Source organism: Monopterus albus, unplaced genomic scaffold, assembly GCF_001952655.1.
Source record: "Monopterus albus unplaced genomic scaffold, M_albus_1.0 scaffold64.1, whole genome shotgun sequence".
NCBI lineage: Eukaryota > Metazoa > Chordata > Actinopteri > Synbranchiformes > Synbranchidae > Monopterus > Monopterus albus.
In genome coordinates this window covers 1,395,792-1,416,404 of record NW_018127944.1, presented here as the reverse complement: position 1 = coordinate 1,416,404, position 20,613 = coordinate 1,395,792, and the positions used below count along the sequence as shown (strand labels likewise).

Here is a 20,613-nt window from a genome sequence, read left to right as displayed (position 1 = left end):
TCCCCCGGAGGAGCTGGAGGAAGTGTCTGGAGAGAGGGCGGTCTGGGCATCTTTGCTTAGACTGCTGCCCCCGCGACCCGGCTCCGGATAAGCGGAAGAAAATGGATGGATGGATGATGTATTCTGTCAGAAGGTTGGTACAGTGGCTTATGTCTAGTGATTTGTTTGATTTCCAGTTTTGAAAGATTGTTTTCTTGGCAATAGCTAGAGAAATGAGGAGTGGGTTTTTGTATTTAATTGGTAGGTGGTCAATGTCTGTGATATTACCAAGTAAGCAAAGTGATGGACAAGGAGGGATTCTACAGCCCAAGATGGTGGATAGATTCTCTGTCACTGCCATCCAGAGGGAATGAACTGGTTGGCAGGTCCAAGTAGCATGAAAATAATTGTTGGTGCAACCTAGAGTGCATTGTGAAGAGATGTCTGTGTCGGTGAAACCCATTTTGAACATTTTACTTTGTGTAATATGGGTCCTATAAATGGTCTTGTATTGTATAAGTTGTAAGTTTACATTGCTGGTCATAGAAAAGATGTAAATTTATGTCCAGAAGTCGGAGTTGAGAGGGACAGTTAAATCGTTTTCCTATTTGAGTTTTGGTATTGTTAATGTTGAATCTGTATTTGATATGAGTTTATGTAGCTTGGATATTATTTTTTTGGAATCTGAAATTTTCATAATCTCTTCAATTAATTTGGAGGGTTGTAGTGGGTTACTGGTTACACTAATCTTTGACTTAATTATGGATTTTAGTTGATCGTACTGGAGGAACTGTTCTCTCTGAACTCTGTACTTCTGGATCAATGTATTAAATGATATGAACTGGTTATTTTCAAATAGGTGGTGTAAGTGAGTGATTCCTTTGTGTTGCCATGTTGGGAAATAGGGTTATTATGCAGTTGGAAATCAGGGTTGTGCCAAATTGGAGTGTATCTACATGGTGCAAGTGATGATTTAGTGATTTTGTTTACTTTCACCAGGCTGTCAGAGTTGAGACGATTGTGATGTTCTTACAGAAATTCATTTTCTTAGTAGAGTTTGGTAGAAAAGGGAGGTCTGCAACTGAGTTGTTGAAGTTATTTTGCTCTAATTCTGTCCATGCACTGTTGTTAACTGTCCTGATTCCATTTGACTAAATACTGTAGCTGATTTGCTGAGTAGTAATATTGGAAATTTGGTGCTTCTAGGCCACCTAGTGATTTCTTCTTTTGGAGTGTAGATAGAGAAATTTTGGGTTTCTTGCTTTTCCAATATAATTTTGTGAAGTTAAAGAATCAAGTGATTTAAAAAATGTTATCTGTGGGTGTTGTGGGAAGCATTGTAAACAGATAGTTGATTTGAAGTAAAGTTTTCATTGGAAAAACAAACAAAAAAAAAAAACAGGATGATCCTACAGTCAGATGAATTTTCATTGTATCCAAAATATTACACCTGTTTGTTATTGAACATATAATGAGAGTTTTGTGTCCGACAATTAATGCTTTTGAGGCACTATAAAAGGAAATGTGGCTCCAAGACAGTATAGTTTGTGAAGGAAGAAGGAGTAATGATTTGTTTGCATGGCCTTTCCCTCTTTAAATTACTAAAGACAGTTTCAGAGAGTGACCCGGGGGAATCATGAACACACTGTGCCCTGCTCTCCTTTGAATCATCCAGCAAAATGCAACTGAGATACCATGACACCAGCATTTTTCCTTCATGACCACACATCATGGACAAACATGTCAAAACAGTTCAGAGACGACTCAACAACCAGGACCTTCCCATCACCCTCTAATCCAGCAATTAGAGAAAAGGCCAGTGAGATGGAACAGATGGTCCATAAATGGGAATGGCTGAGGGAGTCCTGGCCACCAAAGATATTCCAACTCTCTACCAGGAGGACAACCAAGGAGAGAAAGAGAGCAGCCGTTCTGCTGCAACACAGAGGTCAAGCAGCATGCTGCAAATAACTCACAGTGCTTGTGAGGGTTACTATGGGGTTGGGATTACTATGCTTGAAATGTAGAGCTTTCAGATCATCAAACAGGGCCTGAACACCCCCCCTCCCCCAACTTTACAAAACCAACAACCTGACAAACTCCTTCATGAAAACTGGACCACAGGTCCCTTCTGTATTTTGTTATAAAAATACCAATGACAATCTGTAAATGTCAGATTGACCTGTTAAATTCATGAAGTACTTTTCTGGATGCAGAGCTTGTCTGCATAGCATTGTTTCAGATGGTGTGAAACTGACTTGTGCAGTCAGGTTTAGGTCCATAGCTCATGTCTGACAGTGCACTGCCTTGGCTGCAGAGTCAGAGAGATTGCCACAGGAAGTTTTTTTTGTGGTTTTGTTGTCCAAAAATACAAATACTGTGAAATCAGTTACAGCAGTAAATCGCTGTGAGGACAAAGCAAAAAGACAAAGTAAGGTCTGTGACATTTCATTTATGCCTTTGCTTTCTGTAAAACATGCTCAAATGTAGCCTATTTTTTAAAACACTAAAATTTGTCCAACTTAGAGGAAAGGTTCAGGATTCAATGTTTAAATTAGCAAAATTTTCAAAAACATAACCCCCCCGCCTAAACATACAACTTCCACCTGGTTACTGGGTTTTATATATGCTAACAAACGGCTAAATGAGACTACAGAGGCTGTCTGGGATTTTACACGTCATCACACCAAACAGAGAGACTCATTAGTCCACCTTAGTCCACCTTTACAGCCCCGAGGTGTTTATACTCACGCACTTTCAGACTATTCTAACTGAGCCAGCCATGGTCACTAGCTAGAACAGGTCATGCTAAGAGGAAAGGGTTTTGTGGAAGAGTTAAACATGCTAAATCAGTTTAGTTGGAAGCTGTGGTGGTGACGCTGAAGTCATGGTGTAGTTTGTTTCGAGCCTAACAATAGCCTTTGACTTCTGCCAAAGTTATTTGGGCTTCAAGCATCATTATGTCAGCAAATACCCCACTCATCTTTTTAAAGCTTGTACTACAGAGGCTGTCTGGGATATTAAACTTCATCACACCGAACACAGAGACTCATCTACTCACTAGCCCGCCTCAACAACCTCATTGTTTTTAAAACTGACACAGCCATGATCGCTACCTAGATAAGGTCACGCTAAGAAGAAAGGATTTTGTAGACGAGGTAAGTGCCATAAATCAAATAAGTTGGAAGCGGCGGTGGTGACACTGCAGTTATGGGACTGTGGTGTAGTTTGTTTATAGCCTAAAAATAACTTTTTATTTCTGGCCATTGTATTTGGGGATCAAAAATTATAAAAGTGGGGTTCATTTGTGAAGATTAACTCACTGAACAAAACGTCTTAAGTGCCATAAACTGTTGTTTGTCACAGAGCTTATTTTCTGCAATAACCCAAAAGCCCGTTGGCTTTTTGTTGAGGGGAACCAGGGTGATGCTCCCTTTTGGGTTGGCCTACAAAAATACGCCATCCGTATGACACTGCCCAGCTGTTCAGGTAAAACTTCAGTTTAATGTCAGTCAACCTTTAACTGAACCTAGTTGCACAACATAATCCTGAATGTTCATTGTATTATGATCTGACTTCTTTTCCTTTTTGGTTAAAAAATAATAAAATGATACATTCAGAAACAATTGTTGCTGCTCAGATTGACATTTGAGAGGAATCCCACTGTCAGGACAACGTCTACAACCCAAGCTGCAAGCAAACTCCCTCAACTGGCATCTGGTCTGTTCCTGCTGCTCAGCGGGATCGGAGTTCTCCAAGGAGCGCTGAAAACCGGATTGTTTTACACACACACCTGTTCCTGAACGTCACTCTACTACACGCTTGTCTCAGAGGGAGCGCAGTTAATCGCTGATTTGGCACACTTACAGTGACAACATACCCGGGTCCAGTTTCAGAAACTTATATGCACACCATACACATATACTTCCATGTATACACACGCTGTCATGCACAGACGTACAGCGTCACTTCAGACGTTTGTCCAACATACTGTAAATCTACATATATACAAACATTTTGTTACGACCGCATTAGCACACTGAAACCTCATGATGAGACAAACAGTCCAGCCATCTTTGATTGTTCTCTGACTGACTCACCAAAATAACCTCAAACTGTGCAAAACCCATTCGTCTGCCTTTTGAAACTTGCAATTATTTTGAGTTGTCTGTAAAAAGGGTGACAGTTTGTATATACTGGAATGCTTGAAGCTTTGTGGCTTCGACGGAATGGGAAGCAATTAAAGTGGATCTTGGCAGCACATGAACCCAGACGCTGATAAAAATGGCCGAGGCTCTCGACTCGGATGAGGCCTCTCAGCTCAGCCTGTCATGAGAATCTTTCACAAAACTCTTGGACTATTGGTCAGCTTCTGCTCTTCGTCTTCTTTCCTCTTCAGCAGACTTAGCAGCTGCAGAATGCAACTTAACTTTCCTATCAATGGAAAACCTGTAAATAAACTTCCTACTTCCCTTTTTGTTTTCTGAAATCCTTGTTGAATTTGAATCGTCAAAGGTTTCAGAGTACATTTACATGTTAACATAAAAGACATGAAGAACGTATATTCAAATGCACCAGTCTGAGAAAGGAGCCAAAAACAGACTCAGGCAGGCAGATACTAAATGAATTCAATGTGTAAAATTAAACAGTTTCATAGTAACACAAAGGTAAAAACATAAGACTTACTTTGAGTCCAGGCAGAACAAAATCAGGCAGGGAGGAACAGAGGCAAGTGTGAGTCAGCAAGGTACAAACAGAGACAGGAATTAAATCCAAGGCAGCAGTAAGCATCTAAAACACAAGGGAACATAAACACAAACATAGGACCACTAGAGAACACAGAGGAGCACATCAGACAACCAAGCATAGAAACAAAGGAAAGTGTAGCACAGAACAGATCAGGCTAGTGGAAGCTTTCTGCTGGGCCGCAGACCCTTAAAGTGTAACAAACAGAGGGAAACGTCCGCACTAATAGAACTGTAACACACAAACTGCAGCATACCTTAACTTAAATGTGTTTTTCCAAAATGTCATTAGCTAGCAGATTCAAGATCAGTGTTTCTTTATTAATAACAGAAGGTAAATTTGTTGTGCAGACAGGGCTTGGCATTCATCATAACATACAAAACAATAAATAACATTTAAAACTAAGATGAACCCCTCGCTCCCCACACACACTCCAGTAAACGCCATGATTGGAACCAAAACATAATCTCGTATATTCCTTATTCAAAAATGCAGTGGCTGCTGGTATAAAAGTGTTTTGATACCTTTTCGTTCCCCATCTCGGTGCTAAGAACAGACAACCTGAATGAAGAAAGTTTAACTCCCCGTTTAAGGGATAGGAGCAATGTTTATGTTACAGCTGTGAGAAATAAAGAGCTAACAGGGTGGATGGAGTCTTGCCGATGATTACCAGCCCATTTAACAAATTGGTTTAGGTTTAATTAAATCTTATTTTCCATGGACAAGTTTCCAAACCAGGCCAACAGAGAATAGGACAAAACTGATTCTGTCTTATTTTGGGGGGAGGTTGCCTCCATCTTGCTTTTACATTGGTGAAAGAATAAAGAAATGCTACAGGCTGGAGTCATGAAAATATCCCCCAAATTTGATGCACCCCTTCATCTTGCACCGCAGTGCCCATCACTTTATAGCTACTGTACCACCACACCTCTTCCTGTCCAGCTCCTCCTCCTGTGGTAGGCTGAGTAAGAGGTGGTTTAAAGGTCATACAGCAGCCTAAAGAGGGAGAGTGGGTTTGATAAATGACAGCTGAGAGGGGAGTGGGGAGGACCAGTGGGGGAAAGCAGAAGGGGAGAAAGGAGAAAAGGGAAGGCGAGATGAGGAGGAGGAGGAAGAGGAGGGGGAGGAATGGAAAGCATCCACTAGCACAAACACCTCTGAAACAGAAACATCCATTTAGCAGCGAAAACAAGCCCCCCTCACAAGACCTCTGTGAATGGACCACTTCAGCCGGCCGAGGAAGTTCCAACGAGGGGGCAGGATGTTCCCCTCAGGACGCACTTGAGACGGGCTGAGGGCCAAAACCCTGAATACATAGACCCCTCTCTCTCCCTCTGTCGCTGTCCACCCCTCTCTCCCCCTCTGTCGCTGTCCAGCTTTGCCCTCCCACCCGGGCCGAGTGGCTTCAGTAGCCCTAAAAAAAAAAAAAAGCATTCTACCAGGGATCTACTGAGCTGCAGCCAGCTAGGCAGCGAGGGAGGGCGTGGAACTGCAAGGAGCAAAGGAGTACACAAAGACAGAGGGGCAAAGACTTTCCATGATTAAAGACCAGTTAAGATGCTATGAGAGGCTAATTTGTTCATCGTGTGGCAGAATCAACAGGAACTGGGGCAGAAATCTCTGCTGCCTGCATTTCCTGCTTTAATTCAAAGGTTCACTAGTTTACTGACACGTCTACAACCAGTTTACTTTTCCCTCACTGCATCTTTATGCATGCAATTATTAAAAAATGTATTTATGTTTTTTTACATTTTATTTTTAAAATAACTACAGACATGTCAAGAAATGCTGGCTGCAAATGCACAACCATTTACATCAAAATAAAATGAGATATTAACACTAACACAAGCCATTCAGCTCATTTTACAGGAGATATACTGTAGTATAATCTGTTTGTATCTGGTTTCACCTGGTAACGACCTGCTACAAATAGGTAACTCGACAGTAAAGCTAATTTTCTGCCGTGGCTACACTCTCGGGTTGGTACAAGGCCTGTTTTTGCTGCGTGGCCTCACAGAGCTGCTAGCAGGGCTGCAGACTCTCAGTCCTGGGACCATGTGTGCCATCCATGTGCAAAGCTTGTTTGTATTCAGTTTAACCCTCAGCTAGAGTTAGTTTGTGTAGCATAAAAACGAAGCCCGATCCTGACAGTGTTCAGACAAAACAAACTCAGACACTGGTCAAAGTAAACTCACATGAGTGTGTACTCTGTGGTATTTTGGTTACATTTCATTAACATAAACTTCTAAACCTCTGATTTGCTCACCGTGAGTCTGTTTGGAGTTTTGTTTGACTTCATTTTGCCATGGGAACAGTTTGTTTTGCAGGTCCAGGCTCTCAGTGACAGACACGGCGTTGACAGCAAACTCTATTATAACATGTTTATTGAAAACCTTTTTTGACAGCATAGTTTGTCAGGCACAGAGAGACTGAGACAGAGACATGGAGAGAGAGTTGTGAAACACTTGTTTCCCAGTAGGAGATGTTTGCCCACAGGGGTTGTTGTGGTGGAATGTTACAGGGGATTCATCATGATCAAAAGAGGTACACTGCAACAAACAAGCTATGAATTACAAAAAAAAAAAAAAAAAAAAACAAATAATGCCAAATGATTAGTTCCATCTTTCTATGTTAGAAACATGAATACAGAGGGAGGAAGAATAAATTATGTGGGATGGAAAACAAACATGACTTTGCCTCGCTATTGTTGTAAAAAACCTGAAGCGGAATGCAAAATGAATCGCGATGTAACGGAAAGACAGTAAAATAAACTGTATATGGAACTCATGTCCTCTCAAACATTATTACATACATAAAACTCTATTCATGTACAACAGTAACATAAAGCATGTTTTGAAAAATTATTCTGGACTAACTCATTGTCAGGTTAGAAATGCATGATAAAAGGAAAAGGGGGTGAAAAACAGAGGAGAGCTGTGTGAAAGCTCACTGGCTAGTACATGATAACACCCCTCTCCTCCCACTTCACCTTCAATCCTGAATTTCTTCTTGTTTCCACAGAACAGAGAATAAATAAGTCAGTCAGAGTGAGTGACTGTACGTACAGTAAGAGCCCCTCCCTGACGAGGCCCTGGGGTTCATTCTTTCAATAGCAATGAAAACATGTTCACGCTTAAGAAGGATTTGTTGTTTTTAACATTTGTCTTTTGTGCAGCACATTTGTCTCAGGTTCTCAAGGCCAATATTGATATTTCTACAGTTAGGATTTTGGTATTTCTGTTATTCTCAGGCTTGGAGCTACACGACTATTATAGGACACTAAACACCCCAGTTAGTTAAGGAGTATCATCATAATTCAGAGGAAATGATATAACTATCACTGTATTTATCTTCGGTTTTGGTGAGGTGCTGACATTTAATCTACTGCTAGTTCTGCTAGTTCCCAAATGAGACACCCAACCCTTGAAAACCATGAAAGACAGTGGCTAAATTCTGTGGTTGGCTGCCATTTTTTCTTCTGTGGAACATGCAGCTGCACTTTACATTTGTTGCCAAAAACAAGACACATTACAAATGTTAAAACAACACATCCATCTTGGTTCAAAAGGGAGACAGAGGTCACTGATTCAGAAACAAAAAGACAGGGAGGGCATCCAAATACAATAAAATACAGGATAAATTACACCAGGAGCAAAGCCTGATTCTGGGGGGTGGGGGTGGGGCATCAGAGTCTAGTAAAGTAAATCATCATCATCATCATCATCATCATCTGGCTCCTTAATGAAAAACAACACTGAAAAGCCGATAGCGATGAATAAAAATACTCTCACCATAGGGAAAGCTTTTACCCAGCATGGAAGAATAAATAAACTAAAACACCATCCATGTCATTAGATCCATCCAACCTTTACAGAAGTGCCTTTTTGTTTTTCATCTTTTCCACTCAGAATCATAAAAATCAGCTTTGTACTTTCATAGCCTGCTGCTAGTAAGAACAGTTCTTTTATTTTCTATCATTTTTTTTTTGCATTGATATATTCAAAATGTGATCAGAATGAGCCATTAATCTCATTTTTGTTCGCTAAATTATTCCAGGCACTTCATAGATTTGGGTTAAAACAAACAAAACAACTTTGTGTAACCATTCACTTTACAAGGGCCTTGATTCGGTGTATAAGCCAATGAAAAAGCACACAACAGGCGCTAAAAATCATATTACTTTCCCAGTGTAGCAAAAAATAAAATGTAAAATTTGATTCTTAAGTACTTTATTTAGCAAAGATTTCATTAAGTACTGTCACAGCCCTGTTGGGTAATTATGTTTTCCTCCATACTGTCAATTCATACACTAGGGTTAGACTGCTGCACAGTGAAGTGTTGCCACCGTTTCCATTTATCAGCGAATCGTCTTTCTAAACCCCTGCTAAAAACAGACTGTAAACATTTCAACCTTTACACTTTGCTGGGGTCAGCTAGAGAGATTATCACATATAATAAAGGGGGTGGGGTGGGGATATCCATTTCACAATCCAATGATCCTTCTCTCAGTCCCCCTACATTCAACAGTGCAATAGTTTGGTGCAGCCTGGGGAAAGTGAGCGAAATAAACTTTTAAAACTAATTTGGCACTTTTCTCAACAAAAGGAGTTTCAGGAAGGTATAATTTCTTTTTTGCTGTGCAACTTAAGATCACACGGCATGCCTTCATTTTGGGATTAATACTATAGAGCAGCGATAAAATCTCAAGTGTCTAGGCAGGTTTTCTAGCAACACTCGAGCACAAAAGGACAATGTTTTTATCCATGAGTGTGCGCATGGCTGCTGAGTGGCACAACACACACATTAGCATCGAGCCTGTCAATTTTCTGTTACTATACAAGTCTGAAGCCTTCGGAAGCACATTTAAAAAGAAAAATACCCATCCACCCATAAATGCTTTAACACTGTTCAAACACATCATGGTTATATACTTTGAGTTTATGTATCCTCTTTGTCATTTGGTGTATCTATTTTTTTATTATTGTATATATTTAATAAATGTCAGATTTTAGTTTCAAGGCTCAGAGTCAAAGAGGGAGAGATTCTTCCAGATTAATGCCACTGACAAAAAACAAACAAAAATAAGACCTGATCATGTCTTCACCCTTACAGGACTCAAAACCCCACAATGCAGTGCATCTTATAAACCTTACAAGTTTGGCTTAAAAGATGAAACATTCACATTTCTTTTTTGTTATTTTGCTCTTAAAATCTCTAGCGTCACTGTTTCTTTTTAATGTGTTAACATTTTTCTAAATGCCACAAGTTTGAGCACATTGGCTGATAGATACTGAAAAGCATTTTGGGAAGTGGAGTTAATCATTTCTGTGAAATGTTCACTTTTTCACTGACTATTCTAATGTGTAATGATTTTGTTTTTGTTAATTCATTGTTTAGCTGGTGCAATTTTGCACAACTCTGACATATTTTGGGGGGGCGGGGAATGGGTAGCATTGCATTGTGGGATTTGATGTTTTAGCATAAGGCATACATATTTTGGGCATTTTGTGTTCCACTGTGGGATTATGGATTTTGGAACACACTACACTTTATACATTCGACACAGAGAAAATGATGAGAAGCTAATCTACTGTACATGTGATGCACTAGGAGGCAAAAGGTCCTAGAATCTTTTAAACATCACAGTCTGAACAGTGAAATGGTGTGATAGCTGCTGAGGTTGTCTGAAGGCTTCTCATGATTCACAGCTAGGTGTTGTTGATGTTGTTCAATATGTCTTTCCGTACTAATCCACTACTTACTAAAAGGCCTCTCTGGTACATATCTCGAAACGCTGCTACTTCTTGTCCAGCAAGAGTTAATCGTTGCTTTGACATTGCAAACGTCAACTTTTCAAACCAGAATCTGGACCATCCGGCTCCTGTCAGCAGGAGCCTTCAGTCCAGTCCAAGTCCTCCTCTGGTGGTCAAATCACACTCGCTCTCAAATATCATCTTCGGGTCTGTCATACATTCTTTTTGTTCACAACTGTAAACAAACAAACAAGAAAAGATTGATCAAAAACCAGAGGAGTCTGCCAGTTGTGAAAGTAACGTCGCAGTTCTGTTGTAAAATAAGTTACAAAAAAATCGAAATAAAAATCTTTGCGTACAGTACTAAAATCCTAAACTAGGTCTTTCGAACTGAAGAACCACATGTTAAGTCTATAAATATCTTTACAAATATACAATTTAATTATTCAAATAAACCTTTTCTGTGTCACTTTAAATGGTTAAATGTCTTACATGTTGTAACAGTGTCTTCTAGACGGCAACACTTCCATCCTAAAACAATACTTTAAAAAAAGTAATTTTTTTGTCTTTTATGCACATGGCCGCGGACAGCGTTATGATACATATTTGCATTTGTATATTTACAATAAATCATTTTCTAGATTCACAAAAACCCTCCGAACCTTGCTGTACTTATTACTGAATGGCCCTGAAAATGTGCCTCACGTCTGATGAGGAATTTGTTCTGGGATGCTGAACTGTGATAATGGAAGGGCAAATTCATGAGGAAACATGCTCCTGTAATTCTTCCTGTTGTTGAACGTCTTCAGTAAAAGTTAAGTTACTGAATATCTTCGGAAGAACGAGTCCCATCATGAGGTCGATTCAGGCTTTGCTGGTACCTTCTCAACGGATTTTCTCTTTCAGGTTGCAAACTTTTTATCACAATCTAAGGGCTCCATGCAGATGAGAGGATGAAAATGGCCATCACCTACTGGACCGCTGGTCAATGCCCTTTATTCCCTCCTCTTTGATCCCTTTCTTGTCTTTTTTTCTGTCTCAGGAGGTTTTATCCCAGTAGGCACAGAATGGTTTCACTGCACAGATTGTCTGTAACAAAAGACTGGCCCAAGTACAAAAATATAATTTCATTTCTGAAAAGAAGAACACAAACATGGTACAACGGCAAACAATAATCCTTCAATGTTTAAAAAGTCTTTTGGGGGAAGGACGAGGAGGAAGATGAGGAAAATCTTGTTAAAAGAGGATTTTTGACCAAGAGTTTAAGACAAACTGAAGAGCTGAAGCACTGTCGAAGGATGGCATGCAGAGTTTTTCTTTCCATATCTTGAGGAACCTGTGTCACTGAGAGGTGATTAATCACAAAATGTTAGAGGAGGTTAATGTCCAACCCTCCCCACCCAGCTCAGGTTTTATGTCCTAACCATGCCGTTACTGGGAGGCTGTTTGGGAAGACAGGGCTCGTCAGGCAGTGGGTCGTGGGTGAACACCGAGTCGTCACCAGAGGAGCAGGTGCTGTTGGAGTCCTGACAGGTGGGCGAATACTGCTCAAAGGGCACCGACAGGTCCAGGTACTCCTGTCAGAGGAGAGGTCACAAGTTAGACAGAAGTGTCACAGTCACATCTCTTCTTTGGGCAAAAAGCTCCTAAATTATTGCTTAGTTTCAGAATTATTATTTAACCTTTAACCCCTTTTTATCATTGTATTTTAATGTCTTTATTTCTTAAGTGATCTACATTTTTCTTTGACATTGTGAATATTGGTTTATATTTTTTAAGCTGAGGTAAGAGAGCGTTTCTCTTCCTGTAAAACATGAAAATATTTCTAACTCATGATCGTGGATACATTTTTGTGGTGCTACCATGTTATCCAGGGGCAGCGGGGCTGCAGGGAGACTTACATCGGTGGAGGTCATTGATAAAACCCGGTCATGATCTTCTACCAGCTGTCTAAAGGTCGGTCTCTGCGACGGCACCGCGTGCCAGCACTCCCTCATTATCATATACCTGAAATACACATATGGACGCTTGGTTACTATGCAAAGCATCCATAAAAATTAAAGTCAGATGTTAGATGTGACATTTTCAGAGACTTGTTTGGGTCAACTTTATCTGCAGCTGGATGGTAATGGTCTGTAACTAAGATGAAACCAAACTACAGACTTCATCCTTTTCAGGTTGAACCAGTTTTCACTTTGTTCACTGTTCATTGCAGGAGATCAACAATGTGACAAGTACAGATATGAGGAGAATAACAAGCTGAGCTGCTGAACTTGTATTCTGATTAATGGATCCTTCAAAGCAACTGAAAAAACCTGTATTAATGGCTAAACTAAAGTGTTTCACACTGTCCAAATTTTGTTACAGTTCTTTTAAAAACAGACTTTTGCCAGTTTGATAATTGTCAGAATAAACACCTGCCCTCTTAACACTTTGGTATCATTAATAGACAGTGAACTAATAATGATAATGCTAATTTACTGGTGGTGTCATCTCCTTCCTTCCTACCCAGATCAGGTTTACTGGCCTCCTGTAGACAAAGACACCTACAGTTCATGGGTGCAGTTGGCAGGTTTGTCCATCCGATGTCCCTCCTTCAGCAGCTTAAATAATTCTTCTACTGGGATTCCGGGATAAGGTGAACCTCCCAGTGTGAAGATCTCCCACAGCAACACCCCATAAGACCACCTGAACCCAAACAAAGAATGCAATTCAAATTCAGTATACAGTGGCTACAGACACTGACTGAAGCAATCTAGGTTCAGAAACAGGCTTTCTTTTCCCAGATTAAGGGATTGATCTGTTTGGGGGGGAAGCACTGAGCTGTAATAATGTTAACAGCACTCAGTTTAGGAATCAGTTTGACATTCTTATAGACCGGGACAGTTAATCAATATTTGTAAAAATCAACAGTACAACCAAAGACTCATCATAAAGCAACGAGAGTGGCATTTGTTGGTAATTGTTAGCTTGATTTCAGCTGCAGATTGAGACACATTTGGTGAGGACTTGTGCAGCAAGATGGTGTATGCGGAGTGTGGTTACACTGCAGTGCCCATGATTGTTATAATAAAGAAACATGTCAGTCAGTGCAACAGACAGAATGGCTGACTGATGATACTGCTGGTGTTTGGGGTAACAGCAGAGCTCTGGAAGCTGTGGAGACTCACACCAAACCTGTCAGCAGATCAGCTCGTTCTTTTCGTGGAAGTGTTCACGATAAGGAAAAAGGCAGTATATGAGCAGCCTTATGTTTTAAGGGCTGATGCACACAAGCAACATTACTGAACATTGACCAAATAACACATATTTGAATCTGCAACATCAACTGAAAACAGATGAATATCTATAGCTACATATCTTGTTTGTGTGTCAACAGGTTAATAATCTTATTTTGAAACCGGGTCAATACAAGCTACAGCTCCGTCCATGTGAACCACTCTGGAAATGCAATATACTCTAGATACTGAAAACATTTTGAGAACTCTGTTATGTGAAATAAGCCTCTGACAGGTGAACAACTAATTCACTTCCATCTACATTTGCTTGGAAGTGGTCAAAAATACAGAACATGAATGGAAAACGTATTACACAGTACAGTATCTACGGTTGCAGCCCAGCTCGTGCACTAGGCCATCACTTCTCTTTCTTTTCTCTCCGTGGCAGCAGCTCCAGTAAACTGCTGCATTATTCCCAAATGACTAAAAAATGAAGGAAGGTAATCAGATAATGGGCGGTCTATTAACCCAGTGTACTATTGTTCGGCCGTTTGTCCAGTGAATCAGAATCAGACCCCTCCTCCCACTGCAGCGCTCAGCAGGCTTAATCTAATTATCCACGCTCCGGTCCAGAGGGTGGAAAACAGCCGCTACTGACTGAGCCGGCTAGTTCATCATCCAAACACACACACAAAGAGAGAAATGAAAAATTCAGAGGGAAAAAGGAAAAAACTGAAGACAAAGCTGTGGCTGAGAACTGCTCTGACTAACTCATTATTTTGTTTTGGACATAAGCAAATTAGGTCTTTGGGGTCAGAACGGGTTCACGACCATCTCAGGGACAAGCAGTGAAAAGAGCAGAAAGAGCAGCAACCACAGCCACAGACTGAAGCTGTTTACATTCGCTGCTGCTTGTCAGAGATGCATGTTCACAGTCTATTAGGCGGCTAATCAAGATGTAAACACTTAATTTTTCATTGGCACCTGAAGCAATAAGAGCTGAGTCTTGGAAACAAAGCCACGTAGGATGTATGTATGTAAAACAATATAAAACATAAAATTCTTCTACTCATTATCAGAACAATGAGGCTCTAAGATCATCAGCCACAGACGTAATATTATTTCTCATTGGCCTGGGTTTTCTGTTGCTAATATCAAAACTGTTACTGGCGAAACCTTCCAGGTGGCAAAAAGTTGACAAACCTATTGTCTAATCTCTGGTTTTAACAGTTAACCTTCCTTCTTGAATCATATGAAAAATACCACAGCTGCTGCTCTGAAGGTGCCAGCGAGGTTTGTTCACCATAGCTTTTATAGGTTGACTCCTCTGAAGCCATTTAAATAAAATCCTCCCCTCCGTGATACTGCCAGTGCTAAAAATCCACTGGCTGAGAAATTAAAAGGTCAGTATCGACCGTGCACAGCCCTGGGAGTTAGGTTTAAAAAGTGAAATTGGATTTATTGTAACTGGTAGAAAGTGTCACTTGGAAAATTGGAACGAGCACGTTTCTCTGCACAGCGTGGAACAAAGCTTCCTGAGTGTTCTCACTGCCAGTTCAGAGCTGTGACTGTCTGGGAAACTTAAATACATGACTGCAGGACCCGCAATGCCAACTGTTCTTTTTTGAGCTGCTGTATGCTACGGCTTTGTCATATTCAGCTGTTTTCTTGCTGCTTGCCTGGGACACATTTGTTTTAGGGTGTTTTATTTGACGTCTGTCTGTCTCAGTATAACACTTTTCATGAAAAACCATCAGGTCAAAAGTCAAAGTCTCCCGGGGTGTGTGAGGGTAAACTGGCTGCGGAGCGACTTCTGTTAAAAGGGAGGAGAAGGTTTGGTGGGGGGACTGACTCTGTAATCCAGACCTGCTGAAATAACAGAGCGGGCTGATTCTCCTATGGGCCTGTTCCCAGTCTAGTGTAATCACACAGCCAGCCAGTGTTGACAGGGGTCCATGTTTAGCTTGGATGGCTGTGCTGGGGACAAAGTGCCTGGCTACAGCTGGTGGGTGGGGGTGGGGCACAGCTACTGCAACACAGATTGACTTTGTGACTCCCTCACCAAAACACACTTTCTTCCCTTTTCTCAGCCACCATGGGAGCAATCGGAGGGCTCCACCGCCCCGATGCCTTTGAATTGTCGTGGGATAAGGCCCAGAGGAACACCCTGTGATAAATCCACTGACCCTCTGTTCTGGGCTAGGTTGGATTTACACTGATAAAACAACAGTAAGATGTTGGACACTCTGTTGTGTTTCTGTCTCCCCCTGATGTCATTTTGGGAGGTTAAAGAACAAACACAGTGAGGAATGTGGAGCCGCTCATACACAAGAGGCTCAGCAAGTGGGAGATATCTGGAGAGGGAATGCTATGATTCCATATTCACATTGATGCTAACATGTTCAGTCATGATATTTCAACACCCAGATTCCTACGGTGCACTGCGGCTCCACATGAGCAAACAGTTGGCATGGGATAGTTAGTTTGTGCAAACTCACACGTCGCTCTGGTGCGTGTAGACCCGGTCGAACAGGGCCTCCGGAGCCATCCATTTCACGGGAAGACGACCCTGCAACAACAGTGGCACAGCAGAGCCGCTCGGTCAGCAGAACCATTCTGTACAGAGCAGACGGCCGAACATGTGGCCAAACCCACAGAGCTCAGCCTCGCCCTGCCATGACACCTTGAACTTCAACCTCATCACAAGAACCTCAGCCACACTGACCAAGTATAAAGAAGCATGTCTGTAAGTCCACCCAAATTCAAAGGCAATTCATTCATTTCATGCTGATACTTTGGTTATTGTGACTTCACAAAGCTTGAATGCTTCCTTTCCTGGTCCTGAATACAGTTTTCTGAACTGCTGCTTCTGGATTGTTCAAATCCATATGACTAATGTTGTTTGTAAGGTCATAAGTATCTAAACCCTGTCATAGTAGCTGTATCATCATTGGATACTGTTCAGGAGCGTCGCTTCATAAAGTCTAAAATGATCAGCCACACATTCTTTTCTCATTAAGAACACTGATGACTGACTGACACTCACATTCGTGGTCTTTTTGTAGTAGTCTATATTGTGCACGTCTCTGGCTAGGCCGAAGTCGGCGATCTTCATAACGTTGTCCTCCGTCACAAGGACATTTCTGGCTGCCAGGTCTCTGTGGATACACTGAGGAGGAGAGAAGTACAAATACTGACCAAACATCTCTTTACATCAGAACTTAATTGGAGATCCAAGCACAAAAATACATTCACACAACAGCTCGAACAACCCAGACCATCACCAACACAGTGTCACACTGACTGACCTTCTGCGAGGCGAGGTACTCCATGCCACGGGCGACCTGGTAGGCGCAGGACACCAGGTCTTTAAAGGTGAGCTGCTCGTCTGGGATTTTACAGGTGTCAAAGGAGTAGTCCATGCTGGGTGGCCGCCGTGCCCGCAGGTACTCCCTCAGGTTGCCTTTGGAGGCGTATTCTACCAGAACATACAGAGGACCTGAACACAACACAGGGTCATCATCAGCACTTGCTTTGTTATGACTTCACTCTCTTTTCTACAAAGCACTGTGGCCTCACCGTCCTGAGTACAAGCTCCCAGCAGGTTGATAATGTTTTTGTGTTTTCCAATCATCTTCATCATCTCCATCTCTGATACCAGGTCTGACAAATCTTTATCTGTGGCGTCATCTGAGACAAACAAAACAAACGCCTGATGAGGTACTTAACTGTAGTAAAGAGCAAGTGGCAAAGGACACAAATGCAGATAAAACCGGAGAGAACAAAAATTGCAGTTTGAACATGTGGGAGACTTGAGACCAGACAAACCAAACGAATTATTATGTACAGAGAGAAAAATGGAGCAAGAACGCTGCTGATTTCCTTGCAGAGAAACTGTGGCTGTCACCGCCACAACAACCGCTAACCTTTCAGCATTTTCACTGCAACAGTGAGAGGCTTGTTGGGCTTCTCCTTGTCGATGCCGACCGCCTCGGCCATCACCACCTGCCCGAAGCAGCCCTCGCCCAGAGGTTTACCCAGAGTTAGCCTGGAACAAAAACAAAACCATTTCAGAGCTAGGGTTGTTGCTGGGAGACAGCTTTTAAATTTCTCTGTGAGTTACAGTTTTAAATGTGACTAATTTGGTTGCCCGGTAAATTAAATGCAGAGGAAGGTGTCTTAGTGACCTTGATGTATTGACAACTCATGTTTTCACATTACAAGGACAACAGAGCAGTATCTGTCAATTCTGAAATATGTTGCTTGGCAGCATGAAAAAAGCCAAAGCATGCAGGCATTAAACATCACAGTTGAATGTGTAGGTGCAGTTTGCTTTCCCTTACCGTGTCCGAGGAAACTCCCATTTGGGATCGGGTGGTAGTTCCAGCTCGGAGACGTTGGCCAGCATGGGTCCGTCGCTGGATGACAGGCGGGCGATCCTGACCAGTGGGGTGTTGGAGTTCATGGAGGAGTTGGAATCCAAGGACACCTGCTTGGGTGCAAAAACAAACTGTTATAGTCTCCGAAGAGGGTGAAAGGGTGTGTTTCAACATGGAGACAGAGGAAGAGAGAAAGACAAACTTTGATATTTGACCCAATAGAAAATATTTTAACAAAGCATCCATCGCCATAGCTTTTATCTTGAGCTTTGTTTGAATCACATTTTTAACTGTAAAGTTTTATTAGTTGAAGAAAACTAAAATATTCACATGTGAGAGTGAAATCTAACTGATTTAAGTCATAATTCAAGATTTTATTGAGTTTATATCAAGGCATGTATTGTACGATCTCCCATCTCATGTCGTTGGTTGCTGAATTTTTTTCTTGCTTATCTATTGAATAAGTACAACTGCTTTTTTATGTCAAAGACAAGGCCAAAAAGCCAGCAACTAAAGCCGCAAATAATATTAAAAGAAATATTTTCTTGTACATATTTAAATGTGGCTTTTACAGAAATGACTTCTCAGAATATTCACTGAAAAACGTCACTTCTCAAATTCAAAACGCCATCAGTTAACCCTGGTTTGAACTCTTTAATGTAAAAGAACAACATTTAAGGTCTAATTAAATGACTGAATAACACTGAATTTGGTAGTGACAGACTGCAGACATCACACATCTCAGAGCTTGTTGAGCAGCTCAGAGTTTCCCTGGAAAACAGGCCTGACTTCTGACTTTTACAAGCTGAGCACTGGGGGAAGCACACGGCAGCAAAGACAAATGAAGGAGGATGTAGAGGTAGACGAGTGGCAAGGTGGGATGGACGTCTCGATCCATCAGCGAGCTCCATTTCCAGATCGGCCGCGCTGCTGCCGAGCCCACAGGCTCGACATCCTCCCACCATTTATCTGACTGCTGGGGGAAGCTGATGGCTCGGGCCCAGCTTTATGATGAATCTGTTTGTGTCAGAGTCTGCCAGCTCAGCCCCTTCAGGTGGGTCCTACAACAAACATGTCCACTTACCAGGCTTCCCCCCTCAACTGAGGCAAAATGAGAAAAACAGCTATTAAAAAAAAAGAAAACTGCTCCAGCCACAATTTCAGAGGCATGAAAGGTAATATCTGAGAGAACATGCCAGGAGGTTTATGAGAGATTTACTTAAAGTTATGAAAAGAAAGGAGAGAACCAGGAGATTAGCTTTAAAAAACGAGCGAAGATTACAGAGAAATGCAATAAGACCTGTCCTCGCACTGCCTTATAAGAGTATATGAAGGTAGCAGAAATAGAAACGCTTTAGAGGCTACCATCGCAGCATCTTTCAAAACATGAAAGATGTCTTTATGACTGACTGTCTTTATGTTACAAGAACTAAAAAATACAGTATTTTCCAGCTACATCTTGACTTTGGTTTCAAAAATCATGCATCTATTTTACCAGAAGTGAATTCTGATTAAAGAACTAGCCCAAAGTGAAATCACAAGTATCAACATCGGTTTCTGGATTACCGCAATTTACCAACATAGACAAACCACAGCGCACCGCCCAGACAGTCCTCTGACGGCTCAGGGGCTCAGACTGAAATGTTTTGAGGAGTGTGAGGTGGAGCAGAGGAGAGGTCGAAGGTGAGGGCAAAGCAAAGACCGGATAAGGGAAGGTGCAGGACTCTGGGCTGGTCTTCAGGTTAGTTGTTTCCCTCAGTTTCAGGTCTTTATGTTAATCTAAGATAACTAGCTGTGGGCTCCAGCTTTAAATTAGACACAGACATTAGAGTAGGACCAATCTTCTTAAGTAAATATGAGTATTTTCCAAAATGCCAAACTATTCCTTTAATCCACATTCCTTTCAGGTTCCTGCCTAGTATAGGTCTTGGTTTGTCTTGTCTTGGTGTGTACTCAGTTTGAACTTTGGATTTGACTGAATCTTGTCTTAAATGGGACCCTGAGAGAGAACGATGTGAGGAGATCTGCTGAGTGCAGGCGATGCAGCTGCTCCACTTTGTTTCTCTCTGAACAGTTGAGGGGTGAGTGTGCGTTACACAGAGAGTGAAATCTAAAACTAACACTGACAGTTGCAGTAGGACATAAATATCCCTGAGCTGAATCTGCTCCAAGATAAATGTGAACTCTTGTGACCAGTTTGCTTTCGAGTGTCCACTGTACGTCTGCAAAACAGCAGGACAGCGAAGAAGACAGAGAAACGTACAATGACCCACTGCAGGTTCTCACTGTGGCACTGATGCAGACAAAGTGCACTATTTATCCAGGACTCTCCATAACCAGTACAGAGTTCCTTCCTGAGTTGATAATGTTACTCCTGTTGGGGCTGTTTTTCAGAATAATCTAAAGTTTGCTGCATTCTGGTTTGCTTTTAAGAAGAAACCACTTAGAACACCATCTAATGCAATGAATTTACTAAAGATGTTCTTGATATGTCTTAACTTTTCAAGAGAGTTTATAATTTTTCCCAACTTTATACAG

At 41.5% G+C, this 20,613-nt stretch overlaps 1 protein-coding gene across 5 annotated transcripts in view; it reads right to left on the bottom strand.

The window, feature by feature from the left end:
- Positions 1-9,349: 9,349 nt before the first annotated feature.
- Positions 9,350-20,613, bottom strand: part of fgfr3 (fibroblast growth factor receptor 3) — a 64,095-nt gene continuing 52,831 nt past the window's right edge. For 3 of the 5 annotated variants that reach the window (XM_020604112.1, XM_020604111.1, XM_020604116.1), the window contains exons 10-18: positions 18,040-18,185; positions 17,623-17,744; positions 17,276-17,386; positions 17,005-17,195; positions 16,743-16,865; positions 16,195-16,265; positions 13,029-13,166; positions 12,380-12,485; positions 9,350-12,055 (exon numbers count right to left, since the gene is read on the bottom strand). In XM_020604112.1, the coding sequence (XP_020459768.1) occupies positions 11,891-12,055; positions 12,380-12,485; positions 13,029-13,166; positions 16,195-16,265; positions 16,743-16,865; positions 17,005-17,195; positions 17,276-17,386; positions 17,623-17,744; positions 18,040-18,185 (1,173 nt within the window). In that variant the 3' untranslated portion in view covers positions 9,350-11,890. Of the gene's footprint in view, positions 12,056-12,379; positions 12,486-13,028; positions 13,167-16,194; positions 16,266-16,742; positions 16,866-17,004; positions 17,196-17,275; positions 17,387-17,622; positions 17,745-18,039; positions 18,189-20,613 lie in introns of all 5 variants that reach the window. The other 2 variants (XM_020604114.1, XM_020604113.1) reach the window with 1 other exon arrangement.